The sequence below is a fragment of the Empidonax traillii genome, unplaced genomic scaffold (assembly GCF_003031625.1).
Source record: "Empidonax traillii isolate 1590-97213 ecotype Southwest subspecies unplaced genomic scaffold, ASM303162v1 scaffold116:size1738432, whole genome shotgun sequence".
NCBI lineage: Eukaryota > Metazoa > Chordata > Aves > Passeriformes > Tyrannidae > Empidonax > Empidonax traillii.
In genome coordinates this window covers 994101-1013972 of record NW_020955309.1, presented here as the reverse complement: position 1 = coordinate 1013972, position 19872 = coordinate 994101, and the positions used below count along the sequence as shown (strand labels likewise).

The following is a 19872-nucleotide window of genomic DNA, read 5'->3' as shown; positions in this document are numbered from 1 at the left end:
GAAGAGAAGGTATAATCAGAATTTAGGTAGCTTGAATTGTAAAGCCCCAACCCTGTTGCACTTTGTAGTTCAGTTACCTGTATCTGAATTGTCTTTGTTGACTTGATTTCCTCACAGCTAACAAAGGGGTGTAAAAATCAAGTATTCCATCTTAGACTTTTGTCTTTGTTGCTGGGGAAGTTTAATGTGTCTGCTTGAGACTGGGGACTGTTGGATTTTCTTCAAAATACCCTGTAGAAACTAAGTCTGTGCCACTATCTGTGATTCTCCTTTCTTTCATATCTCCTTGTAAAAGCCATGGTGTGCCTTTATTCTGCTGGGATCTTACAGTGGCATGGCTAATATGCATTAATATTCAGTAAGCATGTTTTTCTGGGGTTCTGTTTTTTGTTTCTTTGTTTTGCCTGGTTCCCCCCCCCCCCCCCCCCCATTTTAAAAAAACTCATAGTCTTAATGAACCAGCTGAACTGATAGCAATGTGTCCATCATCTGGACTCATTTTAGGTCACTTATGTAAGAGGTGCTGTGAATCCCTGTTCTCTTCTTGAACTGAAAAAAAAAAAAATCCTCTGGCAGCTCCTAGTAATGTGTAGGATCTCTTCCACAAGCATTAAGAATAATGTGTTTCATATTTCCTTTGAAATGCAAAAGATTTCACAATCTATGAGCTAGCTTTATAATGATGCATACTATGGTATCACATATATTAAAAGAATGTGTATATTCAGGAACATAAATAAGTATTAGCTGTATAGGAATCAACAAAGTTGGTCACTCTATTTTTCATGACAGGGAGATTTCTGAGAAGTTTGAAAGACATTGTACAAAGAATTATAGTAGGAAGACCTTCTTTAGTGAAATCAGATCTGAAGCCCACTTCAGGTTCAAACAGTTTTGCATGTGGGTGGATAAGTACATTTTAAAACAAAAATGAGTTCTCAGTTTAGATTCTTGTTTTTATTATTGAGTTGTAATGAATTTCTAAAAGAATTTCTTTCCAGAAAGTGTCTTTCATAGCAACATGTATTTCCAGGTAGGTCAAGAGAAATATTTACAAGAAGAATGGGTGAGAAAATCACAGATATCAGTTAATATATTTATCTCATGGTTATAACTCTATTGATTGTCAAAATAGAATAAATAACCCAAAACTGGGCATGAGTGTGGAGATCTTGATAATTAAAGCTGTAATTCCTTTACATGAAAATACAAACCACAGAATAAGTATACTGGAGAGTTGCAACCCAACCCATGGAGTTCTATCAAGAGCCAATTCTATCAAGTTAATAAAGAAAAAGAAAAAGGAGTGAAGAAATAAACATGTACTTCAATTTAGTTTATGTTGTTATCAGTTGTGAGAAGTAACTCCAAAGACAGTCCTCAGTGGACCAAGAACTCCAATAGCTTGACTATTGGAGTAATTGGTCATTGAAAAAACTGCACGAGTTGAGCAGGTTTGTCTGATTGTAGTTGAGAGTTGAATTTACTCTTTGAATTCTTAATTAATTATGGAGTTTCCTTTCATAAATGAAAGATGAGGCTGGCTTCTTCCGGTTGGAATAGCCTTCAGGTTTCCAGTTTCTCAAATGTGTAAGTTTTTGCATTACTCCTATGATTTTACTTGTTTAGTCCTCATTTTCCCTGTTGTGATCTCATATTATAAAAAGTGTTTAAGAAAAAAACATAAGAGGGGAAAAAAAGCCACAAGCCCCAAACATAAAGACATCAGAGCAGTAGCTCCATCATATGTGAGCTGAACCTGGCCGAGAGCCCAGGCGGGCACGGCTGGTAGGTTCTCAGCACAGCTGTGGGCCCTGGTGCCTTAGAAAACCCAGGCTTCTCTAGCAGGGAAGAATGCTTGAGGTGTTACTCCTGGGAATTTTGAGAGCTCGTCTTATATGTAATTACTTCCTAGGGTGAATCCCGTTGCTGTAATGTTTATTGGTTTATTTCTGGTAGAGTGGGGAAGGCTCAAAAAGATCTCCAAGACCACGGAGTCCAACCTTTAACCAGCACACTCTAAACCATGTCCTTTAGTGCCACATCCGCACATCTTTTAAATACCTCCAAGGATGGTGACTCAACCACTTCCCTAGGCAGCCTGTTCTACGCTTGACTGCACTTTTGGTGAAGGAATTCCTTTCAGCTCCACCTAGTCCCTGAGTAAAATGAAATCTGTGTGCACAACCTGCATGTTTGACGTAGGGATGAAGATACCGCCAATACCACCTGACTATAGAAAGGCCTGGAGAACTAGGGATTCATTTGTTTTACATGCCACGTTACTAATGCTGAGCTGGAAGCTCACATTGTGTGGTCTGACTGACCTTTTCAGTTATGGTTGTGCATGTGCATATTCTTAACTTCTAGAAGCTCTGCTGACTCCATCTCAAAATATAACGGATGGGCAGTCAAACCACAGAAGCTCAATTTTGAGGTCAATGCCTTGGGCTTCACAATTAATTTTGTATTTTGAAGCTTTAAAACCAAACTTAAACATAATGATTTGTACTACTTTGGCTGCTGCCAAATTCTGTAATTACTGTTGTTCAACAAGCACAATTATCTTTTGTTTTGGATTTTTAAAAACCTCAAAATCTAATGCAACTGCGTCTCAGATGTTCTCATGCATTTGTGAGTGTAGAAAAGGATGCTGAAGACAATTTGAGACCACCTTGAGTCTTTAAAACTGTGGCTTTGAGAATCTCTTGCCCAATGTTTTAAAAGCTTTTTGCTCATCAGAAAAATGAGAATATCCTCATATTAAGCATTAAGGCCATATATTTAAGAAGAGCTTGGAAATGCAAATTAGTTAGACAATGGCATTTTAATAATGTTTGCTGAGGTTAGCATTGCATTAGTAAGGGCATTTTTGAAGTCCCATTATCTGTAAGCAATGTGGTCTCAAGAGAGCTCATGTGAATATGTTCAAGGGCTTGTGGGATTTATGGATTCATTTCATGGTGGTTTTGTTTCATTGTTTGGGGTTGGTTTGTTCCCACACTTACTGTACTGCTGTTGAGTTAGTAGATTTGGTAACTCCTCTCTCACTCCACCTTCATTCCCCTCTGCATTTTCTAATTCCATTGTTTGAAAATTTGAAGGGTTATGGAATGTGTTTCCTTAGCTGGCCATGATGGAAATGTATGAATTTTGCTTTGCCTCCTTTGCTTTGGATGTGTCTCACCAGGGTATTAACACCTGCACTTGAAAATGCTCTTTGCTGGTCGGTAGGTGTGTCTCACTCAGTGTCATATCCAATGGAGACAAAAAAAAAAAAGATACATATGGTATTACAGTTTCTTTTGATCTATGAACTCGAACTGGCAGTTTGTGTTTTTAGCCTCCATGCAATGCCTGAATTTTAAAGAAGAATGTGGAAATGGCAGAGCAGAATTCCTTACAAAGTGCTTCATCCTGCTTTCAGTGTGATGCATGGTAAAACATCAAACTGAAGCCCATTCAGCTGTACCCAATGTTTGTTCCTCACAGCTGCAGGAAGGTTAACTTCTCCTTTGACTTGGTGCTGCCGCTGTGCTATAGACCCTGCTGAGATTCATGCTGGAACCCATTAGAGAGTCGTCTTCAGTTTTGTAATCAGCAACTATTAATGATATCTCCCAACACACAGGTTGGTTTAAGCTTGTCTAGACAGCAACGAGCATCCTTAAGGATACCTTCTCCAAGCAGCAGGGTATGCTGGAGATGGGGATGGTGGTGGTTTTTACTTCTTGAAGCTGCCAGGATTACCTTTTTTCAGATCCTCAGTGTTAGTCTCCCTTCTGGTTTTGTATTTCGTAAGCTGATCTGAAGTTTCCAAAGGAGAGCTGAGAGCGTTTTCTGGTGATGTTTCTAAAGGGTCTGAAGTTTTCGAGGGGCGTGTGAGGGAGGTTGAGGGGGGAGGAGTGAGATTCTTGTATGCGTGTGTTGTTTTTTCTCTTTTTCTACACAATGGAGCCTTCAGAGAACCTCTCTTAAAAGGCATAGCTAACAGCCTTTGTGTGAAGGGTGTGTCTGCTGGCAGGGTTTGCTGATGCAGACAAGCTGGCTGGTGATTAACAAAGGTCATTAGACTTTGGAATCTGGCAGGGGAGTGGGGTGGTGTGTCTTCTGCGCCAAGCAGGAGAGCTCCCCAGGGACAGGGCAGGCTGGAGGCCCCCCGCCTGCCGTTCCCCCTCACTCCCCCGCTATGCCTCCTCCTTCTGCTCCTCTTTCTCCTGGGAGCCTCAGCTGTGTGTCTCCCCTGCTTTTTGGACAGATTGGACCAGTGGTGCTGTAATGCTGTGCTTCTAATATGAACTGTCACATTAGTCATCCATGGGACGGGGGAACCCAACCCTAGGAGATGGTTTGGGAAACCCCAACCTCTGCTGAGGGAAAGAAGGTGCAGTTTGAGTGCAGGGGGACAGCAGCAACACGATTTGGAGGGCAAGTCATGCAGGACAAGAGGAGATGTGTTCTGGGGATGCTCGTTTTTAAAGCATCACCCGAGGAGTTAAAAAAGGGGGAGAAAAAAAAAAAAAAAAAGGCTGGTGTGCTTGAACTGAAGCTAAGTGAGGCCATGTTGTGCACAGGCAAGAAGCTCTGAGCCTCTGAGTGCAGGAGTTGTCTGAGCTAAAATGGCTGCTCCCAAAGCTCAGAGGACTAGGGCAGCTTAGTGAGTCTTAAAGCTTCAGTGACGCAGGGGCTCATATCTCTTGAAAGTGTGATAAACACATTCAGCAGAGCTGTGGCTTGTTTGGCTGAGATGAAAGGACTAAGCTTGGGGGATGGGTAGTGAAAACTGGATGATCTGCTTTTCTGTGAAGTGCTCTAAATGCAGGAGTCGTCTGCTCCATGGAAAAATTTGTTTTCAGGTCTAATGGACTGTGCTAAAGGAGACGTGGGGTGGGGCTTCACTCACTGCTGTAATTTGATCCAGAGCAGATAGCAACGTCTTCCACACAATTTGGTCTGGTGCTTGCACATAAAAGCTTGAGTATCTCGATTATTGTAACTTTGTTAGCTGAAAAGAAGCTTGTGCAGCATTCATTTTCTTTATTGGTGGTGGGAGGGAGTCGGGGGAGAGAAGGACATAGTGCAGCCTGCAAAGTAATGTAGGTAAATATGTGGAGAGCGTCTGTGCTCAGACTGTCCGGAATTTGACTTGCTAGAAGTTTATTTTAGCAGGCTATCAGAAGAAGCATTCTTTCATCTAAAATCCTGTTGCAGTACCCTCTTGTTTCTGTGCCTTAATATTTTGGAGCTTTCTCCTCACTGTGGAGGTTGCTTCATACTCCACATAAAATGAACACAGAATTTAAAGTGCTTTGGGCTGCTCTTGTGTCTTGGACATCTGAAATGCTCGGTTTGTCATTTTTTTCCAGCACAGTGCCTGGAAGCTTAGAGAAGTAATTTCTGTGTTAACATGGGAAGGTGGTTCTTGTGCCTCAATACTGCACAGAGTAGGAATGTCTAAGTCTTTTGTTTGACTTGTGCTTTGTGGCCCCTCACTTTCACGTGCAGACACATGAAACTCTGTTGCAGGATTAATTGTCACAAGCGGAACCATCATACTTCATTGTATTTTATGTTGCTTTGTACTTCAAGGTATGCAGGGCTTCTGCATAAATCAAGAAAGTCATAATGACTCTGTCTTTGTAACTCATGTTTCCGTTGTGCTTTTTTAGTATTGTTAGTCCCATTACCATCCTTTTCTTCCTCCAGCTCTCTCCATTCCCCAGGCTGCTAAGGCACAAAGGTCGTGTCCCAGAAAGGACTAAAATGAAGCTGTAAACACTTTAACAAAGAATGGAGATGCCCTTACAAAGCTTGGTGGAAATAGGGCAAGGTTCTTTGCTTTGGGTTCTTGTGAGTGCATCTAACCTAGCAGTTAGGTCTGGGTTTTCCACCAATATCAGGAGTGATAGGACACTGAGAAGAAAGGCAAATATCTCTCTGTAGAAGCTTTTGATGCATGCTAGTGAATGAGGCAGGAATTGGCAACTCCCAGGAAGGTTAGAATGAGTCTCACAGAGGCAGAAGCTGTTGTCTTCTGATCATAAATTTCAGTGCATGACTGAGAGTAACTTGCCATTTCTCAGCATATGGATTGTGGTCTTTGGACAAGACAAAATTCTGAATAACAGCCCTGTGTAATGGAAAAACCAAGAGGACAAAGTCCATTGAATCAATAGTCACTTGTCAGAAAGTTGACTGTTTGTGGAGTCAGCAACTTGTGAGCTACCTAGGTAGGACTTCTTGTGAATCTGAATAGATGCCACTTAATGTTGTAAACAAAGGTTGAGTTTCACACTGCTGTATTTGTGGAATCTCTGGAAATGGCTGAGGCATAAAAAGCTCGGTATTAAGTAATTTCAGTATTTGTTCCAATAGCATTGCTGTAAACACATCTCTTTGTTCTTCTCTCCTTCTTTTGTTTTTCTTGCAGAACTTTCTAATGTAAAAGATCAACCTGAACCATGGAGGTCCTGCAGTGTGATGGCTGCGATTTTCGAGCTCCATCTTATGAAGACCTAAAAGCTCACATTCAGGATGTTCACACTGCTTTTCTGCAGCCAACTGATGTCTCTGAGGAAAGTCCTACCCAGCCAAGGTCTGGTTCCATAAATGCGAGCAACCAGACTGAGGTTGAATTTTCTTCTGTAAAAGATGAATTTGCAATTCCGGATGAACTAGCAGGTAAATCTCAACTCCAAGATGTATCTCAAGTCTAAGATCTCAACTCTAACCCCATATTTTACATGTTGCTTATTTCAGTGTGTTTAAGTTTCTGCCTTTAATGTGGTTTAAAAACTTGCATTATCTTTATTTTTATGTTAGCAAAGTAGATATCTATCATCAGATGTACTGGTCCTGACCATGGCTTTTTTTTTTTTCTGCAAATGCAAACATGGAGGATGGTTTTATTTCCCACCTTCTTTTCATGTGGTTCTTCATATAATTTTTTTCATTTTCAGCTTTTCATGCTTGTTCTTCACTACCATGAACCACCTCAAAATTTCCAATTTTTATTAGTATGCTACCCCAAGAAGATTATTTTTGGAAATTGCCAATCCGAAACTGTACACCACAGCCATATATGTGTAGAAATTTTGCATAATGGTAATTTTTCTGACCATTGCCAGGTCTGTAAATTTCACCATAAGGGAGAGAATCCTGGTGTGATTATTGAAGTCTATTCAAGATGTGGTTACATTCTTATTCATACAGGGTGGGTGGAGGAAAAGCCATTTTATTTTATTTATTTACATATACTCCTTAATTCTCATTTTAGGGCAAAATGCAACAAGTCAGATGGGGACTGGAAGTTACTATAGCCAGAGCCAGACTTTCTATGGCCAGCACATGGCTCAAAATCCTAAACCAACCAGCAAGTTTTTTCAGTGCAAGTTCTGTGTGCGTTACTTCCGTTCCAAAAACCTCCTCATAGAGCACACACGGAAGGTTCATGGAGCACAGGCTGGGGGCGGCTCAGTGGGGCCACCAGCATCTAGTTCCCTAAATTACAACATCATGATGCATGAAGGGTTTGGTAAAGTTTTCAGTTGCCAGTTCTGCACCTACAAGTCACCCAGGCGCGCAAGGATTATTAAGCACCAGAAAATGTACCATAAAAACAACCTGAAAGAGAGTTCAGCTCCTGCTGCTGCTGCTGCTGCTGCTGCTGCTGTGTCTGAGTCAACATCTGCTTCTGTGCCAGTGCAGGAACCCTGCAAGGAGCTGCCTGCAGAAGTGGTGGAGCGAAGCATTTTGGAATCAATGGTCAAGCCCCTGACAAAGTCTAGGGGCAACTTTTGCTGTGAGTGGTGCAGCTACCAGACACCTCGGAGGGAACGCTGGTGTGACCACATGATGAAGAAGCACCGCAGCATGGTGAAAATACTGTCCAGCCTGAGGCAGCAACAGGATGGAACCAGCACACCTGAAGTGCAGAGCAAGAGTGCCCAGAACGCCTCTCCAAACTCTAATTATATCTCCATGAACACAACGGGACGTGAGATGTCGAACGCCAATGTCTCAAACTTCAGGAGCTCCATGGGCAATTCCCTTATCAGGCCCAACTCGTCTACATCTTCCAAGTTTTCTTCTGTGTCTTACCCTCAAATGAAGCCTAAGTCACCTCACAACTCAGGCATGGTTAATTTGTCTGACAGATCCCGCTATGGAATTGCTGATATGACAAATTCTTCTGCTGACCTGGAAACAAGCAGTATGCTAAATGACTCCAGCTCAGATGAAGAGCTAAATGAAATGGACAGTGAGAATGGCTTAAACTCCATGGATCACCAGGCCTCAGGAATGTCTGCAGAGCAGCTGATGGGATCTGATGGCAACAAGCTATTGGAAACAAAGGGAATTCCCTTTAGAAGATATATGAACAGGTTCCAGTGTCCTTTTTGCCCTTTCCTGACAATGCACCGCCGCAGTATTTCCCGTCACATTGAGAACATCCACCTGTCTGGGAAGACAGCTGTGTACAAGTGTGATGAATGCCCTTTCACCTGCAAGAGTTCCTTAAAGCTTGGTGCCCACAAGCAGTGTCACACAGGAACAACATCAGACTGGGACACTATGAACTCTCAGGCTGAAAGCATTGCCTCGTCTTTGAATGACAGCACAGTGTCTTACGACAGTGGAAATATAAATGGCAGGAAGTCTGCTGGGATGATAGAACCAGTGCAGCCACAACAGCAACAGCAACAACAGCAGTCACCCCAGCCCCACTCACAGCATCCATACAAGTGCACGCTGTGCAACTATTCCACCACAACTTTGAAAGGCCTCAGAGTTCATCAGCAGCACAAGCATTCATTCTGTGACAACTTGCCAAAATATGATGGGCCACCATCAAATGCACAACAGGAGAGTGAGGCAGATGCTCACCCCTCTGCCAGCACAGTGAAGAAGAGCCAGACCTCCATCCTTGGGCTCTCTTCTAAAAATAACTTTGTTGCAAAAGCCCCTAGGAAGGTCTCAAATGACTTCCCTTTAGATCTCTCTCCTGTGAAAAAGAGAACTAGAATTGATGAAATAGCGAGCAACTTGCAGAGCAAGATCAGCCAAAACAAGCAGCAAGAAGATGCTGTGATTAATGTGGAGGATGATGAGGAAGAGGAGGAAGACAATGAAGTGGAGATAGAGGTGGAGTTGGACAGAGAGGAAGAGCAAACAGAACCAATGATAGAGGTTTCCAGTTCTTATGCACCCCAGCAAATGTGGGGCAGAGAGACTAGTGATTCCCAGAAGGAGACAAGCTTCAGAAGCATGCAACATGACTACAATTCGACCAATGGAGCGGAGATTGAGCTCACTTTGTCTGAAGATGAGGAAGACTATTATTCTGCTGTCAGCATGAAGGACCATCAGAGCCCTAATGCCTCTGTTCTGGGGAGCCAGTCCAACATGTACGGTACTGACCAGAACAATGAGAATTCAGAGTTTAGTGACTCTGGCAGGCTTTACTATTGTAAACACTGTGATTTCAGCAACAAATCTGCCAGGAGTGTTAGCACCCACTACCAGCGAATGCATCCCTACATTAAGTTCAGCTTTAGGTACATCCTGGATCCCAATGACCACAGTGCAGTATATCGATGTCTTGAGTGCTATATTGACTACACAAATTTTGAAGACCTGCAGCAGCATTATGGGGAGCATCATCCTGAAGCTATGAATGTACTGAACTTTGATCATTCTGATCTGATCTACCGCTGCCGCTTCTGCTCTTACACAAGCCCAAATGTTAGAAGCCTGATGCCACATTACCAAAGAATGCATCCCACAGTGAAAATTAACAATGCAATGATATTTTCTAGCTATGTTGTTGAGCAGCAAGAAGGGCTGAACACAGAGTCTCAGACACTGAGAGAGATCTTGAATTCTGCTCCAAAAACTATGGCAACCTCCACCCCTGTGGCTCGTGGGACTGGTGTGCCAGCTGGTTTTAACAAAAGTGCCACCAAGAGTTTTAATCCCGAATGTGAAAATCAGAAGGAACCTTCAGTCAACACTGTGGTTGTTTATGACTGTGATGTCTGTTCATTTGCAAGCCCTAACATGCATTCAGTTTTGGTGCATTACCAGAAAAAGCACCCTGAAGAAAAAGCCTCATATTTCAGAATTCAGAAGACCATGCGTGTAGTCTCTGTTGACCGGGGCTCTGCCCTGGCTCAAATGTCTTTTGAGCTGGGGGCACCTGTGTCCCCCAAACTGTCCAACTTGGCTTCTCAACCTCCACCTCCCCCACCACCACCCCCAGACCTCTCCACTGAACTGTACTATTGCAAACACTGTTCCTACAGTAACCGCTCTGTTGTTGGGGTGCTTGTCCACTACCAGAAGAGGCACCCGGAGATAAAGGTCACTGCCAAATACATCAGGCAGGCACCCCCCACCGCAGCCATGATGCGGGCTGGGGAGCTGCCACCTGGCATCCAGAGGCCACCGGTGTCGATGCAGCAGTTGGGCCGGGGTGGATCCGAGACCTCTGTGAATCCTCCTGAGAACGAAATGTTCTTCTGTCAACACTGTGATTATGGGAATCGGACCGTGAAGGGTGTGCTCATCCACTACCAGAAGAAGCACCGCGACTTCAAGGCCAACGCGGATGTGATCAGGCAGCACACGGCCACCATCCGCAGCCTCTGCGACCGCAGCCAGAAGAAATCAGCCAGCAACCTCCCTGCCCACACCTCCAGCTCTGAGCGGGACAAGTCCAAGTTGAGAGCCCTCAAGTGCAGGCAGTGCAGCTACACGTCCCCTTACTTCTATGCATTGAGGAAGCATATCAAGAAGGACCACCCAAACCTAAAGGCCACGGTGACTTCCATACTGAGATGGGCATTTTTGGACGGCTTGATAGAGGCTGGTTATCACTGTGAATGGTGCATTTATTCACACACAGAGCCAAGTGGTTTGCTTGTGCATTACCAAAGGAGACACCCTGAGCATTATGTTGATTACACGTATATGGCAACTAAACTCTGGGCAGGTCCTGATCCCTCCCCTCCTGCCCTTGTGATGCCAACAGAGATGAAGACCTATAAATGCAGAGATTGCATTTTTGAAGCATCTTCTATTTGGGATATTACTAATCACTACCAAGCATTTCACCCTTGGGCTATGAATGGAGATGAATCTGTGTTGTTAGATATCATCAAGGAGAAAGATTCTGCTGAGAAAATCATCCCACAACCTGATGAAACTGGAGTCAGGATGGATTCTGAAGACCAAATAGCAACATCACAGCTGGACCAGGATGCAGAGTGTGCGGAAGACCCCACCCTTTCCCATGAAAAAACTGTCCAGCTGACTTCTGCAAACCCTGCCATCTCCTCCACCCCATATCAGTGTACAGTTTGCCAGTCTGAGTACAACAACTTGCATGGCCTCCTGACCCATTATGGCAAAAAACATCCTGGCATGAAAGTGAAAGCAGCAGACTTTGCTCAGGATATAGACATTAACCCAGGGGCTGTATATAAGTGTAGACATTGCCCATACATTAATACACGTATTCATGGCGTTCTCACACACTACCAGAAACGACACCCGTCAGTGAAAGTCACTGCTGAAGACTTTGTGCATGATGTGGAGCAGTCAACTGATATTGCTCAGAATGACGTGGAAGAGACAAGTAGGATTTTCAAGCAAGGCTATGGTGCTTATCGTTGCAAACTCTGCCCTTACACCCACGGAACACTTGAGAAGCTGAAAATTCACTATGAGAAATATCACAATCAACCCGAATTTGATGTTTTTGCCCAGTCGCCACCAAAGGTGTCTGCCTCAGTGGAGCCAGACATGGTGACTGAAATCAAGGCCTCCCCAGAAATTGCTGCTGAGGACGTTGGGGAAGTCTCTGTGCCAGCACCTCATTTCTCCAGTTCTCACTTAGTGTCTCACACAGTTTTCCGGTGTCAGCTCTGCAAATATTTCTGCTCCACCCGGAAGGGGATAGCGAGACACTACCGCATCAAACATAACAACGTCCGGGCACAACCGGAGGGCAAGAACAACCTCTTCAAATGTGCTTTGTGTTCATACACCAACCCCATCCGCAAAGGGCTCGCGGCACACTACCAGAAAAGACATGACATTGATGCTTACTACACTCACTGCCTGGCAGCCTCCAGGACGGTAAGCGACAAACCCAATAAAGTGATCATTCCATCTCCTCCCAAGGATGACACTCCTCAGCTCAGTGAGGAGCTGAGGAGGGCTGTAGAGAAGAAGAAGTGCTCTCTTTGTTCCTTCCAGTCCTTCAGTAAGAAGGGCATTGTGTCCCACTACATGAAGCGTCACCCTGGTGTTTTCCCTAAGAAGCAGCACGCGAGCAAGCTGGGGGGCTACTTCACTGCTGTATATGCTGATGAGCATGAAAAGCCAGCTCCAGCTGAGGAGAGGAATGACTTTGAAAAGCCTGAGGTGGAGGCTGAGGCTCAGGAAATCGAGTGGCTTCCCTTCAGGTGCATAAAGTGTTTCAAGCTGTCCTTCAGCACAGCAGAGCTGCTGTGCATGCATTACACTGACCACCACAGCAAAGATTTGAAGAGGGACTTTTCCATACTGGGAAGTGGCACTCGCTCTCAGAGCCCTGTCTACCAGTGCAGGCACTGTGATACGAAATTGCATAGTACGGTAGAGCTGACTGCACACTTGAATGGCCACAATGAGGAATTCCAGAAGCGTGCCAAACGTCAGGAGAGGAGGAAGCAGCTTTTGAGCAAGCAGAAATATGCAGATGGTGCTTTTGCAGATTTCAAACAAGAGAGGGTAAGGATTTGTGTGTCTGGTCTCTTTCTCTGCCCCCTGCTCGGCGCTGGGGAGCCCAAAAATGCCCACTTGCATGTTCCCTGTGACAGCCACATGACCACAGGCTAGTGAATGACTCAGAGTGCCAGTGAGCTCTGTAAGTCAGTTGCACACTCTGCTTTAATTTCCTTATCCATCCTTCACAAGTCCCTAGGTTCTGTAGGAAACCCTGTTCTTTCCTAACCATTCCTTCAGTATTTTCTTCATCTCCTTCCCTTCCTCTCACGCTTCAGGGGGGCCATTTGTATCTGACAGTTACTTGTTCTTTTGTACCAAGGCTGCTATGTACTTTGTTGCAGATTCTCTACCAAGTGTCCCATCCTCCGCATCCATGTCCTTCTGAATAACACAGCAGTTTGCTTCTCAGCCTTCTCTCTGTCTCAGTACTTTCTTTCATTAAGCATTCAGTATTGACATGACACGAATCTGTCTGGTGACTGAAGCTTTGGGCAAGTGCCTCATAAGGAGAAGACCAAATAGTGCTCCATTTCTTGCCCACTTACCCCCTTCCTTCTGCTTCAGTTTGAAATATACTTGCTCTAGGGGAAAAGGTCTGCACAGCTCTTGGTGAAGTCATGGTGTCATGGAGGAGCACAGTTTCAGGCCAAACTGAATGGTCTTCTAGAGAGGCACTCACGCATAAACTGAAGAATTCTTCTGCACAGATGTCCACTTACTTTGTAGGAATTAATGATCTCAACAGAAACTGAGCTTGCAGTTCTGCAGAAGGAGACGTGTACATCAAGTACATCAAGTGTGTACATCAAGTATAATTTCACTTCAGGTGTTAAATCTGGTCTGTGTTTCCTAAAAGTGAGGTGACAAAACATACTTCAGTGATTTATGCTTGTATACTCAAAACAGGCTTTTGGACATTTGGAAGATGTTTCAAAACTGAAGGAGAGGAAGGTGGTTGGCTACAAATGCAAGTTTTGTGTGGAAGTCCATCCAACACTTCGAGCAATCTGTAATCACCTCCGCAAGCATGTCCAGTATGGGAACGTCTCTTCTGTGTCAGCTACTGTGAAGGTAAGAATTTTAGAAAGGTGACTGGAAGTGACTGAAACTACTTGCATTATTTAAAATAAAGGACTTGTTGATAACCTGCAGAGGGCTCTTGCGAAGTTGAATGTGTTTTGAATTGGTATTCTGTTTCAGCATGATGTTTTAATCTAATACTAAATTTCTGAAGTGCATTTGTTTTATTTCAAGATGTTTTAACTTTTTTTCCACTCTTGATCCAGGGGCATGAAGACACTTTAATTCTCATTTCTTCTCAGCCATGACAGAGTTGAAGTCATTGATGATCAAAAGACTTGGTTTATGAGCAGGAGACTTTCTCTCAGCTATTCTGGGCTACTTTTCTGCTTAGTTATACTCAAAAAGAGCTCTTTGTTTTCTTTAATTTGTTTTTGTTTTTTTTTTTAAGAAGAGGAAATGTGCACGTGCAAATGTGTGAAGTTGCTTGTGGAACACCTTTCCACATGAAATTTGCACAGTGGCTCCAAGCAAAATATACAGTGGCCTGCTGGGCCAATGGTTCCATTCAGGTGACCAGGTGTAAACATGTTGTTCCTTTCTCCCTGTGAAAGGGAGTGCCTTCTAGGCCATCTCCAAGGATAGATGGTGTTCCACAGCCCGATTTCCAGAATATTGGCAGGGATACTGAAAGTGCATCCAGAACTACCTATGTATTCCTCCTCATGATGCAGTGAGCTCTTGTCAAAGATTCCTGGTGTCTGACAGAGCTGCTTTTGTGACATAATCTGCTTTTTGTGAGGAAGCCAAGTCCTTCACAGCCTAACTCATGCTACCAGAGAGAGCTTTCACTTTACCTTACCTGGTTGTCACGACAGATTCAAATGCTTCCCTCCTAAGAGTCCTTTCCTCCTTCTCCTTGCTTCTCAAGTGATATTTATTTAGGGTCAATGCTTTCTTTTGAGTAAATAGAGATTTTGCATCAGGGAGCAAAAGCTTAAAGCTGCTGCCTAAAGAATATAAGGGAAATAACTCTTACAGGTTATTTAAATTGCTGCACAAATGCATGCTCTGGTTAAGAATGGGAAAGGAAAGTTATGAAAGAGAATTAAAAGAAGATTTTTTTTTCTGTTAGCTCTGTATTTTTAAAGAGGATTCTAGGGTCTTAGTGTACTGGCTTCTTTCTTGTGAGTTTGACACTGATGGACAAAATCTACTGTAGACTAGACAACTATATTAGTCTGCAGAGTAGCTACAGTCAGAGGTAGTAGAGCTATACAGCAGAGCAAAAATAAACTGAAATTAACTGCTCTGTACCTTACTAATGATTATCTGATCAAGGTTAGAAAATTCACATAAAGACTATTGAAAGTTGATTTGGTTTCTTGTCTTTTTGCATTATCTGACACAAACTTGATCAGGGAGTAAGATTCTTTTTTTACCTACATATATAATAGATATAATCATGTTTTCCCTCCCAAGGATAGATCATTTTTCAGAAAGCCATTGGTATGGAGTTTATATAGGGATATATTAAGAAAAATAACGCAGTGGGAAGCCTGGACATTATAATGAACACAGGTAAAGACTGAGGGGCAGAAGGGAGAGAGAATTGATGGCTTTGGGGGGGTATGTGTTTTTTAGCAGGAAGCTGAAGATCCTTCAAACACAACTTTGATGGAGGGTTGTGAGGGAGCCACAGACCCTGGCATTGTGGAATTTTCTGAAGCTGAATATGGAACATCCTTGGAAGATGAAACCAGGCCTGGGGGCTACCACTGCAGCCAGTGTGACCGGGTTTTGATGTCTATGCAGGGTCTGCGATCCCATGAGAGGAGTCACTTGGCTTTGGCCATGTTTGCCCGGGAAGACAAGTACAGCTGCCAGTATTGCTCCTTTGTCTCTGCTTTCAGGCACAAGTAAGTTGTGGCTTTTATTTTTGTTTCCTAAAGAATCATAAACCAGCACTGCTGTTCTGTAGATTTTTATTGAAGAAGAGCTCACTCAGCTTGATCTTGATCTATTTTTTCTCAGCATTTATGTGTTTTCTGTGCTGCAAAATCTTATTATAGCCATAATGATTGACTGTTTATGAAAGATTACATATTTGTATCTTGGATTTATTTAAGCCCCTTTTTTGCATGTAGGGGAAAAGCATGCATGCCAAAGAATAAGAATTCTTTCAGTAGGCACATGGTGAAGCCCACCATTTATGCACCCTTGTCAAATGCATGAGACTTAACAAACCACGAAGAGGAGAAACAAGCATTTTCCTAGTTAATCTTTCAAATATAAGGAATTTCTGCTGTATATAACTACCTTGTTTGTAATTACTACAGCTCCTTGAGGATTGAGTTTTCACTTCTAATGCTAAATAAGTGTCATAAGCTTACCTTGAAATAATTTTTTTTCTTAATTGTGGTGTGCAATTTCAGCGTGCAAATACTTCAAATTTACAACAGTATGCTGATACATAGTTCTCATTAATAGTCATGTTTCTTATGACTTGTTTCTCTAAGATTTGACTTTGCTTTATGTTTCGCAGTTTTAAAAATTATTTTAATGATAAAATATGCTTCCCAAAGATGGGGTTTGTGATATATTTTCCAGGGGTACCTTGGACCGATTCACAAGTCTGTGTTTTTTCTAATATCTGAGGAGAGAACTGCATGTTCACTGCATTCAAAGCTCTCTTAAATTTGGTGATTATGTCACTGTTTTGCAATCAAATGCCTGTGGGAGGGAAAGCATGATAAAAAGCATTTTTTAATTCCTTGTGTTAAAAGGCAAGATTTCTGGTGGTGTTACAGCATTGCAAGTTGATGCCACAGTTGGGTCTGCCCTGTTGGAAAGGTTCATGGGATTGAGCAGCCGACACTAAGAAAGGGACTGGGGGAATGGTGTGAATGAGTGTATCCAACCCTGCTTTGGCAAGGCTGATAGTGAGGGAAGCCCCTGCATCACATGGTTTGTAGAACTTGCTGTTTGAATGTCCTAGAAGTTTCACAATGGGTAAATCAGAAAGGGTGGATGTCAGGGGACGAATCTACAGGCATCACCTAACTTGATAATAGGTGTGGTCTTTGTTGTTCAAGTTGTCTGCTGCCTTTTTTTTTTTTTTTTTTTTTTTTTTTTTTTTTTTTTTTTTTTTTTTTTTTTTTTTTAAATGCAATTACTCTTTTGGGAGATCAAGTCAATGAAAGAAACCAAACCAAATGTTTAAACAGCCCACTGTTCTCCCAAATCTGACCAAAACTTTAAAACCTGCTTTCAGAAGAATGTTGCTGGCAAAGTATGTGGTTGTGAATATGGTTTTAATTATTGCCATGTAGAATACCTTAAGGTATATATTTATAATAGCTTGATATGTGTTATATACACCTTTGGCAGTCTGCTTTAATTGTTAAGTAATCTCATTCCCTGGAGGCTATTTAAAACAAGTTTTGTTCTATGAAGTATTCACTGAAAGTGTTCGAAGTCTTACTCATTTAGGAGATATTTCCCCCTTTTCTGTGGAAAAGCTGTGCATTTTGTCGTACCACAAACACCATCCTGGATTTCTGTTAAGTTGTATTTGCATCGAGTGACCCTGAGAGGAGACATAAGTTCATTTTCTATTTTTTTGCTGTTATCAGATCTTTGAATACACAGACTTCAGTATTAGCTCTAGTAAACAGGGATTTTCTGGCTCAAGCTCTTGTCAGAGTGGGACTAAAGATCATGTGGAATCTTGTGTAGTGTGACAGAGCTGGAAGAACTGCTACTTGAGCTACATGTTGATACTCAGTGAAAGAGCAAGACATTTTAGGACAAATAAAAGGAACTATGCCTGAAATACATCTAAAATTAAGGTGGGGGGTCGAAGGCAGTTTTGGCAAATTGCAGCTTCTCCAGTGTCTCTGCCCTGTTGTTGTTCCATCATCATGCATGAGATGACTCAAACTAAGACTAGATCACACGGCACGAATGTGTCCAAAGAAGTGTCTGTACTGGAAATGTTTACAGTTTGGGCTGAAACTACCTGCCTGCCACCTGGAGACTGTGAATTCATGGCTGTCAGCCACAGAGCAGGAACTGCAGAGCTCTGCAGGATTCACTCAGTTACAATTAATTTGATCTTCTGTTAGGAAATGTGAAAAACATCCTTTTTTCTCTTCCAAACTTTACTAAGCTGTTATGACACACAGTGGAGAGAGCAGGTTTTGATCACTTCACAGTATTCAGGCTGTTGGTAGCTTCCATTTTCCCTGAAGAAAGTAGAGTCTGGTCTTTGCCACCCCTTCTCCTGTTGAGCTTCACGCAGAATCTCCTACACTGCTGCTTCTGAAACTCTGCTGCCTTTTAATCCTGGAACTCATCAGCTGTAGCCTGCTGGCACCCTCCCCAGAGCAGGATCTCTAATCTGCTTTTGCTGCTGTAACCAAAAGAAGGCTTCCTCAGTAAAGCTGGTCAACAAAAAAATTTATTTTTTATCCCTTCAGTCAACAGGACAGAAGGGGACATATTTTCACAAAAATATTTGCCAGGAGAAAAATTATGTAATGTTAATTTTACTGCTCTTGTCTGTTTCATGTTTCCTCAACCAGTCCTTTAAGTCTGGATCATGTATAACTTAATTTATACTAATCTTGCCCTATACGTTTATTTAAGTGGCTTTTCTGTATAAACAGAATTGGTGTCAGCTCTGCTCCTGTTCTTCATGTTAGACTTGACTTTATTCTGCTATTGAATTTTAAGAGAAAGTAGGAGGAGGCATAGCAGAGCCTCGTTTGCCTCTTGCTTATTTTATTATTTCTCTTAAGTGTTTTGCTTTGCATCTGAGATAATAGGTAGGATGACTGACTCTCTTTTGTTCCCCTTTTCTGTCTTTTTCAAGTCTGGACCGCCACATGCAGACCCACCACGGACACCACAAGCCATTCCGCTGCAAACTTTGCCCGTTCAAGTCGTCCTACAACAGCCGCCTGAAAACCCACATTCTCAAGGCTCATGCTGGTAAGTTTTCTCTCTCTCAGTTTTGCAGTGGAGCAGCTGAAATGGCCCCTGTGTTCTTGCTGCTGATCACAGATGCTGGTTTGAACCACGTGTTTTGTCATCAGAGTTGGGTAAGATTTTTAAAGGCGAGTTGTTACTGGCCAGCCTGCGGACCTGTTGGAATGAGTGGACGTTTGGGTAATGGGAAGGACGAGACTTTAAAACAGTGATGAGAATTTTAAAAAATGATGGGTACTTCAAGAACTTCTTAATTTTCTTCTGTTTTCTTTTATGTGAGTGTTTTTTCTTATTTCTGCTTGCTTCCAAGTGAATTTAATTGCTTATACCATCAGTGTCTTAACACATTGGTAGTGAGCTTTACTCTACTGTTTGCATTTATGTTTGTGCTTTAGGTGACTCTAGGAAAAACACTGTGAGTTGCACCTTGGTTTTGATAGAGTCGTATGCTGGCTTTCATATTAGAACCAAACTTTCATCTTAAAACCAAACATCAGACTTTGGGAGTCAGGTCTGTGTGCAACAGACTGAGAATGCCACAATTTCATTATCGCACATGGAAGTTGGTCTTGCAAATCTCTGTATTTCAGTACAGAGTCCATACAAGCAAGCAAGCAGACATGCTTCTGGTGACCTGGGAAGGTGATGTGTCACACAGAGTAGGTCACCTGAATGTGTTGGACCTTTGATTACTAAAGAGTGTGAGACCCAAAATTTCTTCATCTTTATTCCTTGGCTGTAGACTCTTGACATTATCATGCATCCTGCATTGAAAGGTTATCAGAAGATTGGAGTCAAAACCCACTGGCTCCATTTGTTATAGCTGCATCTTTGTGGTTAAAAAGGACAAAAAAAATCAACCCTCAAACTGCAGTCCAAACACACGCTCTGATGCAAATAATAGAATAGTAACCAGCCTAAAAAACTGCAAACTAGACCAGTTATTAAAAACTTGTGAGTAGAAACTCCTTGAACAGATAACAAAAAGGGCTAGAACTATGTTTGCTCTCTCTTTTATTATTTGTTTCCTCTATGTCATACACTCTGGTTGGAAAAATGGGGAGAAAAAGGATAAGGAATTTGTAG

At 42.6% G+C, this 19872-nt stretch overlaps 1 protein-coding gene across 3 annotated transcripts in view; it reads left to right on the top strand.

The window, feature by feature from the left end:
* Positions 1-19872, top strand: part of ZNF462 (zinc finger protein 462) — a 92672-nt gene that overhangs the window by 33680 nt on the left and 39120 nt on the right. For all 3 annotated transcript variants that reach the window (XM_027882971.1, XM_027882969.1, XM_027882970.1), the window contains exons 2-6: positions 6431-6681; positions 7277-12777; positions 13681-13845; positions 15610-15713; positions 18671-18789. In XM_027882971.1, the coding sequence (XP_027738772.1) occupies positions 6462-6681; positions 7277-12777; positions 13681-13845; positions 15610-15713; positions 18671-18789 (6109 nt within the window). In that variant the 5' untranslated portion in view covers positions 6431-6461. The remainder of the gene's footprint in view (positions 1-6430; positions 6682-7276; positions 12778-13680; positions 13846-15609; positions 15714-18670; positions 18790-19872) is intronic.